Source organism: Antennarius striatus, chromosome 1 (assembly GCF_040054535.1).
Source record: "Antennarius striatus isolate MH-2024 chromosome 1, ASM4005453v1, whole genome shotgun sequence".
Lineage (NCBI taxonomy): Eukaryota > Metazoa > Chordata > Actinopteri > Lophiiformes > Antennariidae > Antennarius > Antennarius striatus.
The window spans coordinates 23,160,201-23,179,596 of record NC_090776.1 but is presented as its reverse complement, the minus strand read 5'-3'; the positions used below and the strand labels follow the sequence as shown (position 1 = coordinate 23,179,596).

At 39.2% G+C, this 19,396-nt stretch overlaps 2 protein-coding genes across 2 annotated transcripts; one reads left to right on the top strand and one right to left on the bottom strand.

Moving 5' to 3' along the window:
• Positions 1–10,444: 10,444 nt before the first annotated feature.
• Positions 10,445–14,307, top strand: LOC137594018 (interleukin-17C-like). Its single transcript, XM_068313240.1, has 3 exons — positions 10,445–10,468; positions 10,567–10,844; positions 13,298–14,307. Exons 1-3 carry the CDS (start codon positions 10,445–10,447, stop codon positions 13,533–13,535), a joined length of 540 nt encoding a protein of 179 aa, XP_068169341.1. The 3' UTR covers positions 13,536–14,307.
• Positions 14,308–17,348: 3,041 nt separating this feature from the next.
• LOC137593941 (beta-1,3-galactosyltransferase 2-like) lies at positions 17,349–18,233 on the bottom strand. The gene has a single exon (XM_068313111.1). The coding sequence runs from the start codon at positions 18,231–18,233 to the stop codon at positions 17,349–17,351; it is 885 nt and encodes a 294-aa protein (XP_068169212.1).
• Positions 18,234–19,396: the final 1,163 nt, after the last annotated feature.

Sequence of the window (19,396 nt, the reverse complement as noted above, 5' to 3'; positions counted from 1 at the left end):
TCTCCTTAGAAAAAATTTTAGCTTAGCGGCTACAGAGAAGATTTCAGCAACTAAAGGATTTAAAGAAAGTTTTTTTATATCATTCTCTGAGTTTGACCTTGTAAAGAGCATTTTAAAATAAGCTGCATATCTCTGACCTGCTGACAACAACGCATAGTTAATTCTAATAAATCCAAAGCATACACTATACTATCATCACTACTTTTTCTATTCTACTGTATTTCTATTTCTTTATTCTATACAGCTGACTGGGTGTTTCTTGTGTGAACACTATATTTCAATGCAACAGGAGATCATGCCAGCCATTGAGTGATAGTTAATGGCACATCTTAAATAACCAAAGTTGAATATTTGACACTCTCCATGAATGAATGGAGCTATGGAGTGAGGAGACAGACCAGTGAGGAGCAGGGAGGAGGACTTCTGTCAGTGGAGAAAATCACAAGCTGTCTGTACAAACCAGTGTGACCAGTCAACAGAGTTTACGTGGCAACAGGCTGGAATGTGACGGGTATGTTATCTGAACATTTACTGTCACCGGCCCATCAACAGGCTGATCACAGTTCAGATTCACAGAATGGCTCAGTTTACCAGCATGAAGGGTAAAGGTCTCACAGCATACTAAAACACAGAGAATGATTTATAAAAGTCATAAAAAGCCCTGGCGCTGATTTAGTTTGTCAGAGATCAGAAGAGAAGCCACAGATTTCAGCTTTGATGTGTGTGTCAGAAAGATTGATTTCATTTGGCCTGGAAAAGAATGTTTAAATCATTTGTAAGGGATTATGGGGCACGGTCATGCAGCTAAATAAACTCCTTAAATCAACTAAATTTCACCTTCAATTAAATTTTACTAAACCAGTAAAGCTTTAGCTATGTGGAAAGTTCTCAGAGTTTAACATCGCCTGTCTCCAGTTTCTCTATAAACATAATTTTATAGCTGACTGTGCAGTTGGAGTAGGTGAGGGGACTTTTCACACAATTACTTGTGATAAGATAAAAATATAAAGGGAGTTATGTTTTCAGGCTGGTCGGGAGACATGATATTTCTGCCTTGATGATAAATAAAGTGAATGTTTGAAATTCTCCATGAATGAATGGCTGAAGGCTTAATTAATCCTACTGCTATGGAGTGAGGAGACAGAGTTGTCCCCCATGACAGACCAGTGAGGAGCAGAGAGGAGGTACTTCTGTCAGTACAGCGATTCACAAGCCGTCTGTACAAACCAGTGTGACCAGTCAATAGAGTTTACGCGGCAACAGGCTGGAATGTGACGGGCATATTATCTGAACACTTGCTGTCACCGGCCCATCAACAGGCTGATCACAGTTCAGATTCGCAGAATGGCTCAGATCACCAACCAGAAGAGAAAAGTTCACACAGTATAATAAAACTGTTGAAACCCGTCTGGCTCCTGAACCAGGAGCCAGACGGGTTCCGACTGTGGTCGTTGGAATATGATTAGCACTGAACACACCTCACATGTTTAGTAAAATGAGACAAGACCAAACACCACAAGAACTGAAGAAGCCTCTTGGATGAGAGGTGAAACATCTTCAAGAAACTTTCTTAAAGTCCAGTGGATTAAAGTCCGGTGAATAACCATGACCTGGAGAACTGAGACAGACATTTTAAAACACAGAAACTGATTTATAAAAGTCATTAGAAGCCCTGATACAGATTTCAGCTTTGATGGGCCGTTGTAGATGATGGTCAAAAGGGCTTTAAGGCGACATTCATGGCAGTTTTGACTAATTATGAGTTACTTTTCAATTATTCACATTACATCGGAGCGGCAATGATCATAGGGTTGGCGATTCGAATCCCAGTCGTCTGTTGTTGTGTCCTTTACCCTATACACTTTAACCTCCTAGCCTCCACTAAGGGACTTGCTGGTGTGTGAATATGTGTGAATGTTCTGGTGGTGGTCAGAGAGACCATTGGGGTGGACTGGCTGCCACGTTTCTGTCAGTTTCCCCCAAGGCAGCTGTGGCTTCATGTCTAGTTTACCATCACCATCAGGAACGAGGAGTGAATGAATAATGGATCCACTGTCAAGCGCTTTGAGAGTCTAAAAAATAAAAGCACAATATAAATCAAATTCTTTCTAATAATTAGAATGTTACAGAAATAATTTAAAGGATTCATTTTGAAAAAAAACAGACCTCGTGTTTTTTTACTTGAATATTTCCATGTCATTTTTTTAAATACAGACCTTTTCATGGCTTTACACACATTTAAAAACAAAACACACTCACTGAGCAGCAATCGTAACTGTCTACTTGTTTGTCATGTGGTTTTGTGATTGTGCCACCGATTATACAGTATTATTTAGAACACTGTTTTCCTCAGCGCTTCCACTTCATGCACCTTGAATGTGAAGGCTTAGTTTTTCACTGTCCTCTACAGGCCCAGCTGTCAATCCAGACATGCAGCAGCTTGAGAGACATGCTAGTAGGATTAAGAAGGCTGTATCACAGAGAATAAGGCACAAAGTGAATCAGTCAGTATGTACCTCAAAAAAAGAGAGATCTGTATCCTAAATTTCTGTTTGAGTGCTCTATACGTAACACAGGCTTTTAATTAAAATCACTAAATACCAGTGGAAACATTCGGTTGGCCTGGATATGATGAAAAGAATGTTTAAGCAATCTAGAAAAATAGAGCAGATGAACTACAATGTGCCAGAAAAGGATTTTGATTCCAATTAAATGTCAATTTGGAAAATTAATACAAATTTAAAAAGAGCATTATTGAAAAGTCTTACAATGAAAAATCAGGCTTTGATTACACTTATAAAGACAGGAACATTCCACCAAGAAGATTGTTTTCTCCATGTCTATTTCTTTTGTCGGGTCATTTTATTGTTTGTTTGCTTGAATACAGGGAATTGAACAGATTTCCGTTGGACTCTATACGGATAGGCCACAAGGCTCGAAACAAACTCCCTAATTTTTGGAGAAAGACTGGATAACATTTTTGCACCATCTTTAACATTATACAATAGGATAATTGTGTATTTCATTAATATTTTAAATTAACATCTTAGCTGTGAATTATGCAAAAACAGATAAACCAATTTAATCAACCAAAAACTTTCTGGAATGTGCACATGTAAGATTGTTCAGTCTTGATAGAAGTATATGCTGTTTTAGTAACTGCTATAATATAACTACAATTGGTTTATATCACATTTCATAAGATTACTTACTGTACTGAATCGTACTTGGGAGGTTAGTGTTTGTGTTATGGATATGAAGATACTTATAAAATATTAAATAAAAATAAATAAAACAATTAAGTGATTTTGATCCTAAACAACTAAATAATTATAAAAATAATTCTAAGCCTACTGCTTAATGTTGCAGTGACTTCTGAGGTAGACAACGCCCCCTGCTGTCATTGAGGTCCTTTGCACCCCAGAGCTAGAGCACCTACTTCACATCCTGCCGGGGTTTCATCCATCCATCTTCCACCGCTTATGCGGAATTGGATCGCGGGGGCAGCAGCTTCAACAGGGAACCCCAAACTTCCCTTTCCCGGCCACATCCACCAGCTCTGACTGGGGGATCCCAAGGCAGGTTTGTTATTTATAAAATCAGGGGGAAAAATTAGGATTCTGACTTTGAAGGCAGGATGTCGATGTCTCTCTCTTTTTTCTTAGTTAATCTTTTAAAGGTCCTGTATTATTCTCTTTAATTAATTTCACGCAGCTGTCAGATACGCTGTATTTAAATGTATTAATTTTATTTTATTGATATTAATACTACAGATTATGAGTGAATTCCATTCAATTAAAAAAACTTTATTTGTTCCCCTAGTCCCAATTGAAGGCACTTAGAGCAGCAGCATTACAAGGACAAGAGTGGTGCAAAAAATGTAAAAAAACAAAAACAAATGTAGTAAAAACCAGACTCAAATAGACAAAACCAATACTATCACAAAAATACACAATAGATACACACAGTATAAACACTTATGTACAATGAGATAATAAATATATAAAAAGACTGTAGAAACGATAAAAAATATAAAGATATCCAGAGCAGACTCTTCATAGTGTAGCAGCACGTATGTGTGTGGAGTATAAACAGTATAAACATAAACACACATGTAAAGTATAAACAGGTATGTGCAGGTGTGAAGACAGGTGTGAGGAGTTCAGGAGGTTGACAATTTTGGGAACAGAGAGAGTTTTCCTCCTGTGTGTCCTACAGCCGGGTTAACGGAGACAGCCTTGTGAGGGGAGCCACTCAAAGGAGGAGTGTAGAGCATGTGAGGAGTCCTGCAGGATTTTTTTGGCCTGCTGGAGTGTTTGTTTCACGTAAATGGAGGAGAGGGATCTGGTTGGAAGTCCAATGATCTTAGAGCAGACTTTTGTGATCTTCTCCAGGCGACTTCTGTTCTGGAGGAACAGAGTGGAACCAGCAAGTTATGGAGAATGTGATAGAAAGCCAGCAAAATGTCTTTACTGACTTCAAAGGAATTGCATTTCCCTAGGACAGGGGTATTCAATCAAAAGTCACAGAGGTCCAGTTATAAAAATTTCTTCTTAGTAAAAGGTCCGAACCTAAGTCCAGTTTGTGTCTTATAGCCGGCCCATATGTCCACATTATCGTTTATTATCAATTTTCAATGTAGTTTTACTCAAAGGACACTTTTGACCTATCTATTTTTTAGACACTCTGACTTTTTATGCTCTCGCTGGCCACATAAAATGATGTGGAGGGCCACATTTGGCCCCTAGGCCTTGAGTTTGACACGTGGTGTAGAGGATATAGAGCAGATGAGAGAGCATGCAGCCCTGAGGGGAGCCAGTCGAGATGTGTCGGAGCCACCTCAGCTGCCTCTGCTCAAGGCGGAGGAGCAGCGGCTCTACTCCGAGCTCCTCCCTGGTTACTGAGCTCCTCACCCTATCTCTAAGGGTCCGCTCAGCCACTCTATGGAAGAAACTCATTTCAGCCTCTTGTATCTGGGATCTTGTCCTTTTGGTCATGACCCAAAGCTCATAACAATAGGTGAGAGTAGAAGCCTAGCTTGACTGGTAAATCGAGAGCTTCATCTTGCGACTCAGCTCCTTCTTCACCACAACAGACCAATACAGCGATCACATCACTGCGGAAGCTGCACCGATCTGTCATCTGTCAATCTCACGGTCCATCCTTCCCTCACTCATGAGCAAGACCCCAAGATACTTAAACTCCTCCACTTGGGGTAAGGACTCTCCATCCACCTGAAGTGGGCACACCACCCTTTTCCGTTCGAGAACCACGGCCTCTGATTTAGAAGTACTGATCCTCATCTTACTCATGTCACACTCAGCTGTAAACAGTCCTAGTGGACACTGAAGGTCCAGGTTTGATGGGGCCAACAAGACAACATCGTCTGCAAAAAAGCAAAGATGAAATCCTTTGGTCCCCAAGCAGAACTCCCTCCAGATCCTGGCTGCGCCTAGAAATTTTGTCCACCTTGGGCACACCAGAAAATTGGAGAGTCCAGCCCCTCTCAAGGCTTTGGGTTCCAGAGCCCAAGCTGTGGGTGGAGGCGAACCCGACTATATCCAGTCAGTACCTCTCAACCTCCCTCACAAGCTCTGGCTCCTTTCCCCCAGCGAGGTGACATTCCATGTCCCTAGAGAAGGGCTCGAAATTTCGACCATTTTGGTCGTATATGTGCCCAAATTTTTATCAGTGTGACTATCAAATATATTTGGGAGCACCGGTGCGACTAGGGAAAAAAAATCTGGTGCGCCTCTTTTTTCCTCTTCTCTCTCACTCTTTCTCTCTCCCCATAGAGCAGGGGTCACCAAATGGCGGAAGGTTCTGTCCGGACCCGTGACCACTCCATGATAAATTCACAAGAGTAGATTTTCTTGGAGGATTTTTACTTGTAGTTTGCGACTGCAGACGGCGGGCGCTGCTCTTCCAGTTAATACGGTAATAGCACCACTCAGTTCAGCCAATGAGATCATTTGTCTACCCTGCTCTGTCAGTGCACCAGGTAGTGAGACAGCCCGCTGCTGCTACCGCTGTGAGTTTACCGCTACAGGAGCACAGAAGAAGGGACACAGCATAGCTCCAAACGAAGGGAGGTTAACGAGGAAAACCGCTGGTTAACAATGAGTGGACGAAATTTATGTTAATTCCTCCATCAGGCAGTTCAAAACCATTTTACCTCATTTGGTCTGAACACGTAGCATGAATTAAAAGTGGAAACATGAAGCACCACTATGAATCAAAGCACAGATCTTTTGCGCAGAATTATCCCCTGAAGTCCGAGCTGAGGGCAAAATGACTGAGAAAAATGCAAATGAATGTTCACTAAAGGCATGGTGGAGTTTGGGGCAACATAAAACATCTTTTAGTGATGTTTTAAAATACAAAACAATCCAATAATAACCAAAATGGTTCAGTCCAGGTACTGGGCTGGCCTGACAGCGTGCCACAATTTGCTATTTAATCCACACCCAGGTAGTGCCTCGGTTTGGCCCCTGACCCGGAGGCGGACCAACGCAGCATCCTCAGGTGAGCGTCTCTCATACAGTTTTGTGTGGATGTGGGGAAAACGAGTAGGAGACCCTAGCAGGAGCATAAAGCCCCTGACAACATAGCTCCTGGGATCATTTGGGCAATCAAACTCCCCCGCGACAATAAGGTGGTAGGTCTAGAGGGATAAAAAGTCTTACCGAGTCCAATCAGATGCCTTTTTTTATAGCCTGTCGCATTTCAAGTAATGAATTCATGTTGTATTTTAAACCATTTTTTGCAGTGTAACAACTTGAAGGATATCATTCATTAAACTTCTAGCTGGAATTTCCTTGCTGAGCTCACCCATTTCTGTCACTGGCTGCCATTCAAGAAGTTTCACCTACCACTGAAAGTATTGCATCATTATTTTGGAGTTTAGCTAAACAGGAAGTAATCACTGCTCCTACTGCCGCATTACACCTCATGGTCATATGTGGTTAAAAATAGCTCTGTGAAGTACATAGCAGGCATTACATCTGGTTATGTAATGAGACAGAGGGCCATAGGAGGAGTCATTTAGTGAAAAAGTAATAGGCAGCTGAAGAGTGATGGATCATTCTGGATGTCTCAATACAAGTTACAAGCATTCCGATGGGGCAGACACCAGTGCCATATTGACACGGATGATTATGAAGAATGTCTGAAAAGAAAACTCACGTGACTTTAAAACGCTGATGCTGTGTGTTGGTATCTGACTTATCCTCCATTTCTTTGGTCAGCTGAGAGCAGTGGAGATGTAAGTTTATAGGTATGCATATGCACTTCAAGGAGAACAAGACCTCTGATAAAAAGTCACTTTTAAATTACCTTTACATAAAAATGAAATAAAGGTATAATCACAAAATTCTCGTAGTTTGTGCGTCAAGCCAAAAGTGCGTATTTTGTGACTGAGGTCAAGAAAAGATATGAACAGACATGGACGAGACTGCATTCACGAATCACTCTAAAGTTGGCGTGAGAAAAAGCATGTAAAGCAACTTTTGACAGCTTGGTGAGGGTAATACAAGCCTATCTAAACATTTGACTCGTTTAGTTTCACTTCTTCCAGAGAGGTTAGGTTTTCAACCTTGTTTGGTAGTCGAATGGTTTGTGTATTTATTAACAAGATTGCGTAAACACTGCTGGGCAGTTTTCAATAAAACTTAGTAATGGAGGCACGTATCCAGAACTTTTTTCCACCAAACCTTAATAGAGAAGGCAAAAAGAAATTTTGTAATTGTCCCATCCTTCAAAGAGAAGAACAAACTCTTACGGTTCAGAACTATTTAAGTAGTCTTGCAAACAGACAAACAGCAAAAGCACCAGAAGCAACAGCTTTAACATTGAATCAGTGAATCAGGAATTAAATCCATACCTGATTCACTGGTATGCATCTTTGCTAACCAAAAGAGTACAGAGTGAAGCTGAACAAAACCCTCTCCCCAGCATTAACTACAAATGTTGGTGCTCCACAGGGTTGTGTAATCTCGGTCGTACTTTTCACTCTTTACACTGACAGCTGTTGTACTACAGAATGTCTGTCTGAAGGTAAGATTAACAGACTAGACCAGTACATTGTGAAGTACTCTGATGACAGTTTTAATTTCTTTCTTAAATAACCTCAGTGACACTGGACTGCACCAACAGAGGGTCAATAAGGTGGTTCAATGGACTTGCACTGGCAACAACGCTCTCATCATAAACACAATAAAGACAGAAGAGATTGTTTTTGGCACACCACCAGAAACACACTAACTCTCTGCTGCTATCCATAATGAACAGATTAATCAGGTATGTTCATACATATACCCAGGTATAGTAATAGACCATCTCCTGTCCTGGAAAGATCAGATTGAGGCAGTGTGCAAGAAAACAAAGTAAAGAATCTATTTCTTTCGCCGTTTACGATCTTTCGATGTCAGTAAAAGGATTCTTCTTTTGTTTTTCACTTCTTTTATTATGAGTGTTCTTCAATACTGTAGCAGCACCTAGTATGGATGTCTGTCTATAGCACTAAAGTCACAAATGTCACAACAACTAAGATTGTTGGACATGAACTTCAAGATATGTATACCTGCATGTATAATAATAGCATGCTGAGACTGGAAAAAAACACCACGTCACATCACCAATCATATTTTATATAGTGAATACAGTCTACTGCCCTCAGGAAGGAGATACAGGGTACCACCATTCAAAAAGGTTAGACTAAAAAAGTCCTATGCCCATCAGTCGACTTTAATGCTCAACCAGGAGCAGTTTTCTTTTCTTTGACACAAAAATTACTAATTGTCTAATAGGCTTCACCTCGTTTGAAAAGCCTGCGTTCCTTGTGAATGAGCGCATTTGTTTCCTCCTTTCACTTTGTTGATATTGATAATCTGACACGAGGAAGTGAAAGGGCGAAACCAGCTTCTGACAAGTTTCTGCATTTCTAAATACAGGCTGCAAAAGTTTTATATACCAGCTTAAGAGAGGGAGGAGCTACATTAGAACTCAGGTGGACTGACGGTCATGCCAGACAGGAGGAGGTCACCTTCACAATGTTTATTCATGTTTTTAAATAAAATCTAAAAGAGGTGAGTGAAACACATAGACATGAGTACAATTAAAAACACAACTTTACAATATACAGCAGCCTTGAGTCATAAAACCCTTCCCTGTCCAGACATGAGTTTCTATCCATGACAACTAAATCTATTATTTAAAGCGCCTGTTTTAAATTTCTAATTTTATGCCCTTTTCTCACCATTTATAGATGCAGTACTTAAAAAAAGTCATTATAGAGATTCAACCTAATGAACAAATTTTTAAAAACATTTTTTTGGGATGATATATGTGAAAATCACTGGTTTATGTTTTGTGGGAGGGGATATGTTCCGCAATTCATGGTATAATTTGACCCTAACTTCAAATAGTGAAATTCATGTGAGTGAATTAACATAACATTTTTCACGCTACCTTTATGATTTATATATAAATACATTTAGATAATGACATATTTGCATTTTAAAGGAGTAGGAGATGGTGCAAATGCTCTTTTTAGGGGGTGCAGAATTCTAAAAACACAACATGCTCTAATGTTGCCTAAATAGGTGTTAATTTTGAATGTCATGGTCTTTCTCTGTGCAGGAGTTCTGCTTTATCTTTGGATAATTAATGTCTGTTTATCTTTACTCTGGCCTTTTAAGTAAATCTAAATAATTGGAGGACCCATGACTTTTCTGTGTGTATTGAAGGTCAGGGTTCAGACTGGGTGATGTGTTCTCTAAGATTCTGTGTGTTCTTTATGGGTTCTCTGCCTACTGTGTGAACAAAGACATGTAATTTAGGTGAACTGGAAACTCACCAGCCTCTGACTCTCATTAGTGTCAGATGGGACTGGCTACAGTCGATTAAGGTCATAATTCATTTGTCAATTAAAATTTTTCAAAAATTCATTAGTCAAAAATCAAAAATCAAATTAAAAATTAAATGCTTACTTGTGCAAATCATTTTCGACCTTTGTATTCACGTTTCTCTAATGACTCAACATGTCATATAATTATAGTAAGATGTAGTATTTCTCTATGAAAGCTAAAATAATTTAAAGAATCGAGTATTTGAGGACATGTTTTATTTCCAACCCACCATCTAATAGTTTTACTTCAAATAGTACCATAGGAGGTGGGATAAACAACTCTCGGGATGAACGAAAGCGGAAGAAGTGGTTTGTAAACTGAATGAACGAATGAATGAATGGTATTACAGGTTTTCCACGTCATACCTGGGGAGTGAGCACATCGCCCGAAGAGGGCGGGGTGAAAACACATGCGTCACTAAAGGAAGACAGGATTTGAATAATTCCATCGTTAACAGCCCTTCACCTGCAGGACATGTTGTGTGTATATAAACCAGGTGCAATGGAGCGGCGGCTCAATGTCAGTCTGCGTCCAACATGACGTGCGTCAGTCTGAGAATGGTAATGCTGGGAGGGAACCTGGGGGGGGGCGACACAAACACACACACACACACACTGAAATGTGAGGCTGAGATGTTTTTGTGTTTTTATTATTTCAGATCTCCCTCGGTTCACTCCTGATCTTCAACCATCCCTCCTCCTCCTCCTCCTCCTCCTCCTCCTCCTCTTCTTCCTCCGCTGCCGCCGCAGGCAGGTGCGTCACCGAGGAGCAGCTCCGGAACCGCGCTGAAAGCTTCCAAAGGAGGTACTGGGGTAAACTGGGGGTCCCCAAAAACCTTCCGCCGCCGCCGCCGCGGGGCACCAGGACCTGCGTGCAGCTGACCCACGAACTGAGCAGCGACTTGAACAACCGCGCCATAACACCGTGGAGGTACAGGTGGGTGATCACAAAGCGCGATGGTCAAGTCACAGCAATGGATGGATGAGGTGATAATTAAGGAAAATATTTGTTGTTACTTTAATTCTGCGTTTTATGACAAAATAACAGCATATTATGGTCAGACGAAGTTGTGATTTTACGGAAAAGTCATATTTCAAATATAAAGTCTTAAAAAACGTCATATTCCAAAAATAAATTTGTAATTATAAGTTTAAAAAAAAGTCTTGATATTAAAAATGCCAAGTCCTAATTCAATAATAATATTACAATAACATATGATTTCGCAAGGAAATAAAGTCCAAACCTGATTATTGTACTTTTATGAGGAAAAAGTCAAAATAATATAGAAATAAACAGTGATTTTATGTGAAAAAGGTTTGTAATATTGCAAGAAAAAAACTAATAATGAACAAATGTCTCAATATCATGACAATAATAAAGTCTCAATATCACTGACCACTATCAGAGACAGCTTCCACTCTACAACTTCCTGCCAGAAATTCCTAACTTTGTGTGGAATGAAAACACAAATATTGCCCAACAAAGCCATTATGATATATCTGCAAAAATGTGGGGAAAATGGGAAGAAAAATAACTTTGTGATCATCAAAAAGCAAATTTAAACCAAAAACAGAGAGACACTAACATGACCCACTTTGAAAAGGTACACTATGCCCAATTCACTTTTCATTTCATTAAAAAACAAAATATCACCAAAAAGATAGAAAAACACGACTAACAAGCATGACTGACTTTGACAAGGTATCGTATGTACACTTCATTTTCTGTTCATTTTGTGAAAACTGCAAATACTGTAATCCCTCGCTTATTCGTGCTTCACGATTCACGGCTTCATTACATTGTGGAGTTTTGGTCACCTCATACCGTACACGCATTCTATTGGCTGACAGTATTCGGTAGGAACACTTTTCTTCAATACATAAGTGAATTGTCATGCTGCTGATGTTCTCTCTTCCTCTGGGCCACCTCTATTTTCAAAGCAGACTGTTGCACATTCAAACTGTAATGGCACTTGGTAGACTACATATCTCTTCCAAGGCTCAACAATCCTGCAACAAGAAGTGTTGTGGAAATAGTTCAGTGATGTGCGTGGAGGTTCAATGCTGGTGAGGCACTGATTTCATCATAATTAGATTTACAAAAATATGAACCTACAGTGTAGCTTATTCACCATTCAATTAGCAACAGTGAGTCGATTATTTTTCAAGTCCCATTGCAGAATTATTTACACGTATAAACTGTAACACACAATTAGCACATTTGATTATTAAAAAATTAATGTTTTTTCCTACATGTTTGCTTATATGTTATGTTTTCATATAAATGAAGTCCATGTGACGCTCCTTCTGAACAAAAGCATCGAAGAAATTTTGAGTTGAGATACGGAATCCTCCATTTTTATAGTTAGGCAAAGCGAGTGGAAAACAAATGAATGGCTGTAGTTTACTGTCACTTCTTCTACGGCCGAAGAAGTAGAATCCTCGGCTGAATCCCTGGGATCACTAGCGCCCCCTACCATGAGGCTGGAGAAATGCGTGCCTCACTGCGGGCCTCTTCTCAGCCGTTTCAGGACCGTTCAACTCAAGAAAGATGTTACACACATACAGTTTTTGACAAAAAACACTGTACATTATATACATTAGCTAAATTATAATTAATTACTAAATAAATTATTATTATTTAGTTCAGAGACCAAACGTGTTTGAACATTATAATAGCGACGTATAGAGAAATAGCATTACGGTCTCACTGTATAGCATACCAGCACAGCTAGCAGAGCCATTTCGCAATCCATGGTGAGGCTCGGCTGGCTGGTGCCTCACCGCAGGTCCGTTCTCAGTATTTCATCGGTAAATGTGAAAATTCAGCAGTTTTGAGTAAAAATAACATAAAATTGGTGGTGGTAAACAGAAATTAACTCTATAATACACATCACAGGATAAATATAACCATTTAATTTATTTCTTCCATTTTTCATTTTTTTCATTCATGACAGCAGGTGACGCCGTGCCTCGCCTGACCTCATGTCACTGAAATTGTTTAAATATTTTCTCATAGGAACAACATTGCTGTTCCGTTCTAAAGAAGAGTCTTAAATGTGAGGTTAAATGTATTCATGATTTTCCTTCAAGTCCAGCTGATTTTATTCATCACAGATAACTACTGTGACCTGGATGACTATGAATCTCCGTAGACTCCTTAGTAAAGCCAATAATGTGGTAAAGACTTATAAAATACAATTTCCTCCGGGATTAATAAAGTATCTATCTATCTATCTAAGACTTGAAAATTTGAATGTTTTTTTCAGTATAAATCCCCGTGGATTAAAGCAGTCATTACTAATTCAACTTCAACAAATAAGTCACGATTCTTATCAATAACAGAAGATAAAATGGTAAATTGCTTTGTGTCTGATTCTTTTCCATCAGCCTAAATCAAGATGTTGACAGAATCCCACATGAGATCGCGATTGCTGAGTGCATTTGTCAGGGCTGCATCATCAACCAGCGTGAAGACCTGAGATATAACTCTGTACCTGTGTTTGCTCCATTGATGGTCTTGAAGAAGAGCCGGTGTGGAAACGACCCCAACAAATATGCAGTGAAAAAGGTGATCATCAGTGTTCCCGTGGCCTGCACCTGTGTTGTGCCCAAGTACGCAGAATGAGGAAAACTTTGAGCTCACATTGTTGCTGATGTATTTTTCCTCTCTTTACTAACTATATTAATCTATTCGATTTCTAAGTATTTCATGACTGTGTCATAAATTAGTTTGGTTTTTTTTCATTCATTTTCATGTACCGCTGCTGTATCCGCCGCGGCGGGTCACGGGGAGCTGGAGCCTATCCCAGCTGGCATAGGGCGTGAGGCGGGGGACACTCCGTGCACAACGCCAGTGCACCGCGGATTAGAGTTATTTATTACAGATTAATTTTTCATTGAAAACTGAGTTGAACGTTCTGTGCTTTTTAATCATTCAAAAGGTGGTTCAAAAAGAGTTTATTTAGAATGTTTGGATTCAGATTTTGTTGGATGAAACCAGATTTACTTTTATGTAAGCCAAAGATGGTAAATCTTTAGCCATGCTTGAAGTTTGGGAAAAAGGATGGTAAAACAAACAAGCTTGGTCCAAAATGCCAACTATTATTGAACAAAAATCAATAGGTCATTCTCATTGGGAGTATGGTAAGCATTAGCGCTGAGTTCAAACCGCTGCTTAATAGACAGGTTCTCCAAACACTTAAGATAAAACCATTACCTCCTCACATCCAGACCAATGGGAAGTCAGAAGTCCACAAAATATTTCTGGAGCTTCAGAACAGTGTTACTTTATCTTTCTTAACAAATAACGAGGATGCGGACTGTTTAAAAAACAGACAAAATAAAAACTGTAAAATAACTCTCTATAGTTTATATGCTATAACCAATCTTTATATGCTATAACCAATAACCAAGTCTTAAATATATTATATATATATTATATATATAAATATAATATAAATCTTAAGTGGAAGTGTGCATCCCATTTGAGAAAGATCCAAAAGCTCTAAAGCTCCTGACTTGGAAGCTACAGTATTGATTCAGCTTAACTTAAAGTCACTTTAAATGAATTTGGGATTTTAGGACTAAATGACCTAATCTATCTATCTATAATGCTAACATTAAAAGTAAAAACAAACCTTGGTTTGCACTTTGATAGAGCAATACAACCTTGTCATCTCTCTTTAGCCTTAATGTTAAGCAAAAATGAGTGCTATTGATCTTTTGATCTAACATTACCTGAAATGGTGATCCCCAAAATGATAAGCTACTTTTATGAAATAAGACAGTATTAGGCATGGTCACATAATAATTAAGTTGTAGGTGACATTAATCATTGAATCATATTCTGAGGAATTAATTTTGAAATCACTGTTCAGCTTGAAAATAAGCATTAATTTATAAATACTTGAGCATTGTGCAGTGTGTATCTCACCTTGTTAGGCTTAATGTGAAGTTTCCTACAAGTGTTTTAGTTTTCATTTAGCGATGACATTTTAAATAGTTGTTTTTTTATATTGTCACAAACGGTCGACATAGATTGAGGGGCAGCTGAAATTGTTTGTGTAAAATCTTACACTGACCTCTTCTGGACAAATACTGTAAAACATCTTTGGAGGTGAAATTAAATCTTTTTTAATACTGTTATCAGATGTTTAATGATGGGACTTCATCATTTACTGGTATATTTTTCCATTTTGAATCACTAATCTTCAGGAGGAATGAATATAGCTGAAAACTGAATGCTGAGTCACTTTGAGATTTATGTCAGGATCACTCAGGAGTAGTGAAGTAGTTGAATTAAGACTTTTTATTTTTTTCTTGTGTAAATCTTGACAGCACAAATCCTGTACTGAGTCTTGTATCGCTGCTTGTCTTGTCTGAAACAGTAGTCAAACATAATATTTTTCTCATTTACATTTATTAATGATTTTTTAAAGATCCATTTCATGATACCGAACTTTCACTTCATGACAAATGCTCTATCCGTTCACTGCCAAGTTTTCTGAAATCTTTTCCAGGAGATTCTGATTTCCTGTCTTGACGAAAGGCCAACCAACCAACAATCCAATATTGTTTGGTTTTTTTTTTTAAAAACTAACAAATTGAATAAATATCATCTTGTTTTTATTTGTCAGACATTTATGGAATAAAGTCTGCATATCTTGGTCTTATTTTATCCAGCCATACATCCATTTTTTTGCAGCTACTTTTCCACCTTTTGGGTAACAGGTCTGCTGGAGTCTATCCGAGCTGGCTACGTGCCAGAGACAGGGTACACCCCGGATGAGATGCCAGCTCATGGCAGAGCCACACAAAAGACAAACAACCATTCATGCTCACATTTACACCTACAGACAATTAGCTGCATGTTTATGGAGGTTTAGGAGGAGAACCCAGAGGGAACCCACACTGACACAGGGAGAACATACAAAGTCTGGACAGAAAGGAATTGAACCCAGAACCTTCTCACTGTCAGGCAGTCAACAAAGACTTTTCAACATAGTTTTTGGTATCCACATCAGCAAAATTATTTTTGGCCATTTACATTTTGTTGCTCTGTTTCTATGGTTACAAGTATGCACATATTTGCAAATTTCCACAATCATTTGCATGGGAAATACAAAGGAAAAACCACATTTCACTAGGAAAAAAGACTGCCTGAGAGAGAGAGAGATCAAAAGTTAAAGGTACTCTGTAGGTATCACTGTCTGTGAGTACTCAACATGTAACAGTTTTAAAATGAACAGGCCTTGGCAGAACAAACGTATGGGGAAAAGCACATTGTAATTAAACTGCTGCTGAAAAAAGATTTCATTTTGGCCAGGTTTTGTAATTACTCTTATGTACAAATTTAAATGTCCCAGACAGTTTACACAGTCAAAAACGCTGCTTATGACGGGAATGAAAGCCATTCAGAACACTGTACTGTTTTTCAGGTTAATGAGCTAAACATAGACGGATATTCAATTAAAAACATACAGCAATTCTGCCATTGCTCTGCATTCACCCTACTTGATATTTAGTTATTTGGGGTAGGGGTGATCACAATTATCAACAGCAAAAGTTTAAAAAGTTCCTACCACTAATGAAGGGTTTGGACAGACCAAATAGGTGGGTTCTTCTCATAAATACTATTATCAACAACATTCATTAATCTCCTCAAAGTTGCAGTCTGTAAAATGTCCACTTGGTGTCTCTGCATGGCAAAAATTTCTCTTCATATACAGGTTTCCTCACAGTATAGTATCTATATTTATAGATTCTACATTTATATCTGACTGAGGTGATATTTTAATTAGGTTTGGAATTCATGTTATAAAAAATCTTCTTAGCAGTACTGGTGTTTTATCTGTGATTGTGGACTAAAATTGATTTTGTTTCGTGATTAAATCCGGTGCTATTCAGCACAATTCCAGATGATGATCTTCTTTTCTTTTCAGCTTTTCCTTTCAGGGGTCACCACAGCGAATCAATTGCCTCCATCTAACCCTGTCTTCTGCATTCTCTTCTCTCACACAAACTATGATAATGTTTGGAGGAATTTCTGATGACAAAGATTTTAACTATAATGATTGAAGGAGTTTTGACCTCTTCAGATTGTTTTCCCTTCAGATAGTTGCAAAGAAGTCCAGATTATCAACCCCCCATTACAAGTATCACAATCATTACGTATCAGATATTATACTGTAGATGTTTAGTCAGGTGACAGTTGGACAAAATCTTTCAGTCAGTCCTTAGTTCTACATACAAAGTAATGATACACATGGCTGAGTCCTGTGACCTGTCTCAACTTGTCCCTGAGCAAGACTGGTAAGACATTTCTCCAGGGATGCTGAAACAAAAAGATCACAATGAGGTTTTATCTATCTTTGGTGCTTTGCCATGTGACCTACGGAATGATCAGCCATGCAAAAGTAATACTAATAATAATAACTGATCAACAGTATGGGCTTGATTTTTGGAAGTCTTTCCAGATCCACACACGGTCAGCGTTTTCATAGGTAGTGGTGGCGATTAGCTTGGAGTAGGCACAGCGCCTGTAGGGCACAGGAAAGACATGAAAATAACCCCGATCTGGAGGGTCAGTGGGAGCGAGGCCCAAGTAGTGCATGCACAAGCCCAAATACACGTCTTCAATGTAAAGGGCTTTAACGTGTCTGGATGCCTCCACAAGCTTTTTAGGAAGATCTAGAGATAAAATGTAACCCAGGCCCAAAGCGTAAAGTGGAAAGTGGGGAGAAGGGTAAAGTTCCATAGGTATGTACCATTTGGAATGTGGATCTCGACGGACTACAGCTCCTGTCTCAACAAGTCCGGTCATATAGTTTGTCTTTGGAGCATTTATTAGCATGTTGAGGAGATTGGGCAAATTTAAAAACATGTCCGAGTCAATCTTCATGACATAAGATGCGTTGGAGCAATGGGAGTCCACCCACTCCAGCATCACCATGGTCTTGATGGTCAGGTTCTTGTAGCAGTCCAGGAAGTTGCTCTGGATCAGGTCTTGATGTTCTTTGCTCTCCTGCAGCAGTTGCTCCTGCAGCTGTTCTTCTCCCTCTCCATTATTCCGTCCCAGCAGGAAGAACAGACTCACGATTTTGCCCAGTACCAGGCTAACACCTCCCCAGGTGCTGCGGACAATGTCACGGTGTACCCTGTTGTGGGGCGCCACAGGAACCATCAGAACCAGGAAAGGCTTCTGCTGCTCGCATTTGTTTGGCTCATTTATGATGAAGTGGTATTCATACGGGTACTCTACTAAGTACGGTCCTGGAGATTCATAAGGAACTGGAAACGGTTGAACTGGTTTCTGCTTTGGCATCGATACATTATCTGTCTGATGGTTATTAAACAAGTCTGTAGCTTTAGTTGATAAGATGTGGAAAACAGGTGAGCTGGTATCAGCGGTGGTGTTGACTCTACCACCAGTGCCGTTGGCAGAGACTACGTTTTGTCCTTTCATTGACATCCACCAGTCTGTTTTGTTGTATTGCACCATCCATTTAGGGGTCCAGTCAGTCATTTCATTTATGGTTATACTGTAAAAAAGAAAAACTGTTCCCAGTGCCAGACTGAAGAACAGACAGCGGCGCAGTGACAAACTACATCCTTTTCTGTTGTCTGCCAGTACCTCACCAAAGATGATTGCCTGAGGAGAAGAAATAAATCTGTCCTGATACAACGGTGCTTTTTGGCATTGCAAGCTACAAATGACAGTCCTAACCCTATAATTTTAAAAGTAAAGCATTAAATTCTCTCATATTGTAGCTTTTTATTGCAGGATTTTTATTGTTGTCTCTCTTTCAATCATTAATAAAGCTACACTTATTCTTTTCTTTGTTCCAAAATATAGGTATTCAATGACAAAAAAGACAGCATTTAAAAATGCTTACATACCATTGTTGTCTCTTGACAAAACCACTTAGCATGTTGACTCTCCTGCCTGCAGATGTTGGCTGTTTTATTTTTAGATCTCTGGCAGAGAAAAAGTTACAGGATACTGGTTCACTGAAAGCCTGATGATAGGATGGTTTGTAGTCCAGTTGCAGGTCACAGTCCCCTTTGGCAATCTGAACAGAAAAAACTGGAGCAACAGAATAATTTTCTCAAAACTGGATACTTTATAAGCATATTCCACATATGTTCTGAGGCTGTAACTTCCAGATAACCGTAGCACTGATCCACTTTCCTTACCTGTGATGTAGCCACACCTTAAATTGCACCTCCCCCTTGTTTGAGAGTCGTGTTTCATCTTGAAGCCAATGAACAGCTTGAAATCCCCTGGAAGCTTTGGAAAAGGTCCTTATTAACTGAGTTATGTTTCACAATGAATCTCAGAAGTTTGTGTTTGTCTTAAGAGAAGGGTTTGTCTTAAATGGATAAATAATTAATAAGTGCATGACTCTCACACTATTGCTGTTTTAGTCTTCATCACAATTATTATTTGTCAGAGTAGTAGCGTGTTAGCATGGCTCTGTTATTAAA

Bases quoted from the DNA above. Each gene is read 5' to 3' on its own strand.
- LOC137594018 (XM_068313240.1), top strand. From the start codon at position 10,445: ATGACGTGCGTCAGTCTGAGAATG. The intron at 10,469-10,566 runs GTAATGCTGGGA...TTATTATTTCAG, and splicing joins CGTGCGTCAGTCTGAGAATG to ATCTCCCTCGGTTCACTCCT. The intron at 10,845-13,297 runs GTGGGTGATCAC...CTTTTCCATCAG, and splicing joins ATAACACCGTGGAGGTACAG to CCTAAATCAAGATGTTGACA.
- LOC137593941 (XM_068313111.1), bottom strand. From the start codon at position 18,233: ATGCCAAAGCAGAAACCAGTTCAACCGTTTCCAGTTCCTTATGAATCT.